Source organism: Labrus mixtus, chromosome 1 (genome assembly GCF_963584025.1).
Source record: "Labrus mixtus chromosome 1, fLabMix1.1, whole genome shotgun sequence".
NCBI lineage: Eukaryota > Metazoa > Chordata > Actinopteri > Labriformes > Labridae > Labrus > Labrus mixtus.
In genome coordinates this window covers 13,469,711-13,477,104 of record NC_083612.1, presented here as the reverse complement: position 1 = coordinate 13,477,104, position 7,394 = coordinate 13,469,711, and the positions used below count along the sequence as shown (strand labels likewise).

General features: G+C 40.5%; 1 protein-coding gene across 1 annotated transcript; it reads left to right on the top strand.

Annotated features, from left to right (window-relative positions):
• The first annotated feature begins 820 nt into the window (after positions 1 to 820).
• rlbp1a (retinaldehyde binding protein 1a) lies at positions 821 to 6,733 on the top strand. Its single transcript, XM_061032314.1, has 8 exons — positions 821 to 925; positions 2,155 to 2,195; positions 2,733 to 2,861; positions 2,985 to 3,189; positions 4,216 to 4,394; positions 4,479 to 4,637; positions 4,736 to 4,846; positions 5,963 to 6,733. Exons 2-8 carry the CDS (start codon positions 2,187 to 2,189, stop codon positions 6,107 to 6,109), a joined length of 939 nt encoding a protein of 312 aa, XP_060888297.1. The 5' UTR covers positions 821 to 925; positions 2,155 to 2,186; the 3' UTR covers positions 6,110 to 6,733.
• Positions 6,734 to 7,394: the final 661 nt, after the last annotated feature.

Sequence of the window (7,394 nt, the reverse complement as noted above, 5' to 3'; positions counted from 1 at the left end):
ATCCATTCATTCCTCTAGTCTGATTGCTTGAATTTTAAAAATATTACTTTGTGCAATGAATATTACAATATATTCAGACAAATATTTATAGGCCAAACCTAAAAATGTATGTAACAAATTGTATCATTATTTTCAAAAGGTTTGCTGTTTTTCTGATTCGCTTTTATATTTCCGCAAGTTTTATTATTGATTTGATGTTTTAATTTTGTATTTAAGAAGTGGTCATCGTTTCCATGACATGACCCATTGGTTACTTGGAGCGGTGTTTTTGAAGTTTTGCATTTTGGCCGTTATCATCGTATTTTTTGGAACAAGAAGTCACCATATTTGGTAGCAGGATGGATACGCACAACTACGCTTCAATCCCAATTGAGAACTCCCTTGTGCATCATCCTTTATAGTTTAGTTCATTCTAAATGGGATCATTATTTAAAAAAAACAAAAAAACATGATGCTGTACTGAAGAAGACTTTGAAAAGATAGAGACCATACTGCACAGCCAATGGTTAAATGTTTACTGAGGTATAAATAAAATGGAAAGGAAGGTCACATTTGTTTTCCATACAATTGGACATTATCAACCGGTGGACTTGCCCCCTACCGGCCTTTAGAAAAAGAGCAGGTTAAAGACATTGGGCTCAATTTTGGTCCACTTCCTATATATACATATAGTCTTAATGTGGTCAATTTTTCCAACCAGCTCATGTGTTTTTCTCTTCAGGGACACAGCAGCAGAGTGACAGTCCAGATCTCCCTCCAACCCCGCCCCCCCTTGTGTAGATTAGCCAATCATTGTAATCCACTATGTCATTTTAATCCTGCTCTGAGTGATGTTTTTTTCCTGTAGCTCCTCCCCTCCTGGTCCTCTCTCCTCCTGTTGTCTCCCCCGCCAGTCTGTCTACTCTGCTCATCACGTCTGCTGAAGGTAAGTCTGCCCAGCTCTTTCGTTTAATAACTTAAAGGCATCATGAAGATGGAAATAGAGATAATTGATGAGCACCAGAAGGATATTTGTATTGTTTATTGTGATGTATTATTTGATGATAATCACTAAATCACTAAAACTTGGATTTTAAAAGTTATTACATCCATGAACCATTGTTGCTGTAAAGTTTGAAATTTCAGTGTTTCAGTTTTCTAGTATTTTACTTTTAAATGTTCTCTATTTGACCCAATTTAGTCAAACTGGGGAACATTATTATTTGAAATTGTTAGCTAGTATTACAACCACAGTGGTGGATAGACTCATTCAAACATTTTTGCTGCAGATGATCATTTAGTCAGTGCATCTATGTATTGTGTCTTGGTTAAAGAACTTCAAGTTAACTTTATACCTTAAAAAAATGGCAGAGCATCATAACATATTTTAAAAATGATAAATGATCTTGAAGAAATGCATTGAGGTAGATTGCTGGATTAGTAACACTGTGTCAAGTCACAGAGGGGAGTATGTGATTTAAAGAAGGCTTATCTTTGAAAAACTCAGAACAGCTGTGTAAAAACACTTTCTCAGCCTTACTGAAGGAATCTCAATTATGCTGCTAACCATATACATGTACAACTTTTCTGATTCTTTCTCTTTACTCGATTGGTACGATAGCCAATTAACGATGTAAATTTAATATTGTCACATATTGATGTATCTGCATGACTTCATAAAAGAATAACATGAGACTTTATTTTAGTTAAAGGGCAGACGCATATGTCGTTTCCCGCCTCCGAGGATCCTAGAAAAAAACATCAGAATAATAGAAATAAATGTTATTGATCATCTTGATTTATCAAATATGTACAGAAGTTGTGTTATAAGAGGGACAAACTGTGGTAGTGCTTGGTTTCATGGGGGAGCAGTGGTCTGTTATCTGAAGATTTGTGACTGTATTGTGTCCGGCTCTTATGTAAGAAGATGTCTGCTCCACTGATGAGCATGGAACCAATTTTCAATTCTCAACATCTTTTAGCCCGCTTTTGTGTTTACGCAGATTTTGTAATCTAATAACTGAAAGAATGCATTTCTGATGCCATGACCTCTCCTAAACAAGCTCTGGCATGAACAAACTAAATGTCTGGACGGCTCTAAAAGAAAAGGTTCACACTCAGACGTTTCATGAATGAGTTCAAGTTCTGTTTGTGCCAATTCTTCTTTGTTCACAGAGTTAGTGGAGCTGCTGTGAGACGCTGCAACCATGGCTGCTGTAAGTTTAATCACTTTGCAACAATGCATCACTTGAGTGTCTCTGTTGGAGCCAGAGATTTAGTCAGTGACTGGCCTCACTTCATATGGTGGGGGTCTATAGGTTAAAAGCCTTAACACTCTTGGGAGTTTTTTTTTTTTTTATCAGCTCATGGATTTCCCTATAGCTAAAGCTATTATTGTAATATAGGATGGAACCTGAAGCTGTTTTTAAGAAGAAGGCTTTAGAAGTCGGTTCTGTAATCATGTGAAGCAGATTAAGCAGGCGTCCACTGGTGTGCATCATTTGGGGTGTGCTCCAGCTCAGATGGGCCCTGTGTTTTTACACTTAAAGGTCATTGAAATGAGCTGCCCTTGAAGTATTCAAGCGGTAAAGTGAGTCAAATAGTTGCAGTTCTTAATTTGTTTCCAAAGACTGCAGCCACTGAGGCTTAAAAACAAGATCTTTGTTTGTTAGTTTTAGGCAACATACTCCAAATTATAATGAATTAAACCTGCATACTTTAGGAAAAGCTTGAACCTGTATGTCTGTTTGCAGACTGGAACTTTCCGTATGGTGTCAGAGGAGGAGCAGGCCATGAGGGCAAAGCTTGAGCATTTGACAGTGAAGGATCATGGGCCGGTGTTTGGGCCTTGCCACAAACTTCCTGGACACACTGTGCAGAAGGTAACAAACATCACCAAATGGATGGCAGACAATAAAGATGACTTCACGCGACGGAAGAATCAAAGTAGCAAAGACTTTTCATACCACCGGCCTCAAAGTCTTCCTTTTTTTTTTTTCCTCCAGGCAAAGGATGAGCTTTACGAGACGGACGACAGGCGGATGTCCTCCCTGAAGGAACTGCGTGCGATGATGAAGGACAGGGCAGCAGAGGGAGACGACCTGGCCAAACTGGTGCTGGAGCGCTTTGGGGACAAACCGGACTCTCTGCTGCTGCGCTTCCTCAGAGCTCGCAAGTTTGACGTGGTCAGAGCCCATGAGCTCATGAAGGGTTAGAAGACTCCATCTATTGCTATTATGTCTACCAAATGTTTCCCATTCAAACATAATATAAGAGGGATTTTCTTTTTTCGCCTGTGTCTTGCGCTCCACATTCTTTGATTCAGTTTTTGCAGTCATTTTGCAAAAGCTTGAGTAATTGAGGGTGAGTACTCTTTTGTGCTTCTGGTTTGCATGAATCCTGTTCATCACAGAGACAGCAAGGCATGTGTTCATTAATTAGGGGATTTTAGATACTGCCTGAGTTTCTCCTGACAAAGCCCTCCTTTGTGTCCAAATGGGGCAGGCAGAGTTTACTTTACTTGTGAACCCACAATGTTCTCCTGGGAACTTCTGAGCGCATGTGCTGAGTGTGCTGGTTTGTAAGAGGAAGTGAGATCAACAAGTGCAGAGGTTTAATGCTCTTATGTTAAGATAAGATACTAACAACTTGCTTATTGTTTGTGTGGCTCTCTCGCCACTCATCCACAGATCATTAAACAATTACCAAAACTGCACCGCAAATAATCCGAGCAAAATCTCAACCAAAAAAACCCGAACATAAAGCCGAACATAAACCATAGATACTGTCTCATCTTTCTGTCGCTGTGAGAATATTTGGACCTTACAAAGACACAAACACAAGAAAACACTCACACATATTTATGAATATAGAGGCTGAACCTGTCAGTATGAGAGGGGAATTTGATGTGAAAGTGAACTTGTTTGTGGGGTTAATTGCCGCTTGCCAGTGAAACACTGAACATGTATGTGCTAAAGTACTCACACAAGTACATGCACACGTCCCCACTGTCACTCTGGGTTAATTGGTGCCTTTCTATGAAGAGGCTCAGAGCAGCTCTGCAAATGCACTGAGACACTGGTGTCATTGTGTTTGGTACTGAACACACATTTTTTACACAAAGGCATTGTGAACTATTAGTGCTTGAAAAGAGAATGCAGCTGATCTTCTGTTTCTGTTTCTGTGTGTGTGTGTGTGTTTGTGTGTGTGTGTGTGTGTGTGTGTGTTTGATTGTAGGTTATGTGCGCTTCAGGAGGGAATATCCTGAGCTTTTTGAGAACATGACCCCTGAGGCGGTCCGCAGTACCATCGAAGCGGGTTACCCTGTGGTCCTGCCCAGCAGGGACAAGTACGGCCGTGTAGTCATGCTCTTCAACATCGAGAACTGGGACCTGGAGGAGATCACATTCGATGAGGTAGCTGTAAAACACACCTCTTTGACATAAATGCACTAAAGAGCTAGTTGTTGTAATAGATATGTATTTATGCTTGTGTCACAGATCTTAAGAGCATACTGCGTCATCCTGGAGAAGTTGCTGGAGAATGAAGAAACCCAGATTAACGGCTTCGTCCTGATTGAGAATTTCAAAGGCTTCACTATGCAGCACGCCTCAGGAATCAAACCAGCTGAGCTCAAGAAGATGGTGGACATGCTGCAGGTCAGAAGAGACTCTAGAGAGAAAGCAGAAAGCTTCTTGATGTGAAATCACAGAGCTTGTTTTTCAAGTCTTTTGCTGCTTTGTGTGTTTTTGTGCAGGACTCTTTCCCTGCCCGTTTCAAAGCGGTCCATGTCACCCACCAGCCGTGGTACTTCACCACTACATACAACGTGGTCAAACCCTTCATGAAGAGCAAACTGCTGGAGAGGGTATGGACGGGTTATTTAAATTCAACATCAAGTTTGTTTGAAATGGAAAACTATAAACATTTATTTTTAAAACAACTGAAATGCCTTTAATGTCATGGTGTGGGTACATTAGATCAATACGAAGAAGTGAAAGAAGCCACAAAGCTCTTTGAGCTGCCGTTTGGAAGCCTCTTGTTCTGCATTGTGGCTTATCTAGACTACGCTAGAGGCTCATTCATAGGCTTGCTGATTAGACAGCCAATCCCATTTTCCCACAGAGTGAGATTATATTAACAGTGATAGCTGACTGTAGTTGTTTCTTGTGGAATGTAACAGACTTGTTACTCGCTCATACGTATCTGAAAGTAAATGACAGACGATGGCTCACCATCTTTTCTGTGCGGGAAGACTTACAACAATTCCAGCTTCTGGGGCGCTGGTGGCGCAGTGGTTAGTGCGCGCGCCCCATGTATGGAGGCTGCAGTCCTCAACGCGGGCGGCCCAGGCTCAAATCCAGCCTGTGGCTCCTTTCCTGCATGTCAATCCCCACTCTCTCTCTCTCCCTGATTTCCAGCTCTATCCACCGTCCTATCTCTACAATAAAGGAACAAAAAAAACAATTCCGGCTTCTTTGCACTGGCTGCCATAAATATTTCAAAGAAAAAGAATCAGGCCCAGATACATAATAAATTGTGCTAACGGGGGGCGCCGGTATCTTAGTGGTTAGTGCATGCTACCCGTTAATGGAGGCCTTAGTCTTCCAAGCGGCGGCCTGGGTTGGAGTAGATGGGATTGACTAGCTTTCAGATTTAGCCTCAAGTGGACAATAGAGAAACAGCAGGTTGTTTTTTTGGGGCAATTCTGCATTGACCTCATTTTTAGACTTTTAGGCCCTGAAGTTTGCTGCTTGGGTGGTAAGCTGGTCCCTCTAACTCATGTGTTTGGCCATGAAGCCATAATTCCCTATTGAAGATGTTTTCTTTGGATTTTTATGTCTCGGTATCTCTATCTATCTGAATCTCACCTTTAAACAAACTTCACTTGAGTTCAGGAAAGGCTCTGAATCTTTTTTTCTGTCTTTTCTACATCCTGTTTGCATCCCCATCTCCTCTGAATTCTTTATTTTAATGTCCTCAGGTGTTTGTTCATGGCGACGAGCTGGACAACTACATTAAAGAATTTGATGCCGAAATCCTACCTTCGGATTTTGATGGAAAAGCGCCGGTCGCTGACTGCCAGGCCATCGCCAACAAGCTTTTCGGCTCTGAAGACACTGCTCTCTGAGAGACGGTCCTGTCGTTTCAAACCCAAGCGTTATAGTGCCGTCCACCCTAGATGCTTCTCACTGATCAGAACAGATGTGTGTTCTCCTCTGAAGCTTAGGTTGACATTTGTATTATTATTCAGGAAGTTCCTATGAGCAAATAAGGAGTATCGAATGTTAGGAGCAGGGGCTGGTTTGCAAATGAGTAATATATGTGACATAAATGGGGAAAAAGAGGATGTTTAGACATAACAGAGAGAATAAGTGATGGTTCTATTTTACAGTGTTGACATTACTTGTAACTTTAGGAGCAGAGGGAAAATGAGGGAGTCGATGATTTAATGATGTAGCCGACATACGGTATGAGACAGACTATAGCTGGAGATCTTCTCCTTAAAAAATAATTTCACAGTATACAGAACAGCCTTGTGCCTACATTCCTCGTAAGATGAAAGAGCACGAGGGAACTTTAGAAGATCAGAAGAAGGAAAACTGATGGATATGTCTGCATTTGATAATTGTAATAGGAGCTGGAGCCACCTGGTGCAGTGCCATGGAAACACTTCTTTGTCTCAGTACCACAAAGATCCACATCGCAGTTTGCTTTGGATTGAAAATGTTCAATTAAATATTTTTTTTGTCTGTGTCTGCAGTATAATTATTTGTCTACAGGTTATTTCTCCTTACACAATGAATGTTGCCTAAAGTTGAGCTACAAGTTAATATCAATTAGAATATGTTTGCTATCAGGAGGTTTCAAGAAATGTATCAAGAAACTAGAAAAGAAAAGACAGAAATAAAGCTCTAAATGTATAAAGCAATAAAGAATATTAGTAGCCATCTTGCTTCAAGAAATGAAGTTTTACATTCAGCTACCCTTGTTGGAGGTCAGCCTTACGTTACTATGGAAACCTATTCCAGTTATCAGATCATAAGCTACAAGAAGTGTAGCTAATAGCCTTTATGTTTGATATTTTGTTTTCATTGATAATCTGTAAAGTTACTAGAAGCTACATTTAATTAAAACTGTGCTCGGGAAAGTGTTAGGTGGAGATATCAAGGTCTGCATCTTTTATAGTGCTAATGATTTATGACAAAACATTTAACAGCAAATAATACAAACAGAAAAAAATAATATCTCAGGTATAGAAATGGAACATGTACACACCTCAGCTGTGAGGAAGAAGACTATTACTGATTAGACTTTAATGTTTTAGGGGAGAACACATTCATCTCATTCTATGAAAACAGCGACACAAAACTTCTTCTAGCGACCAGCCGCTTGCTAGCAGTAGCTAACGTTAA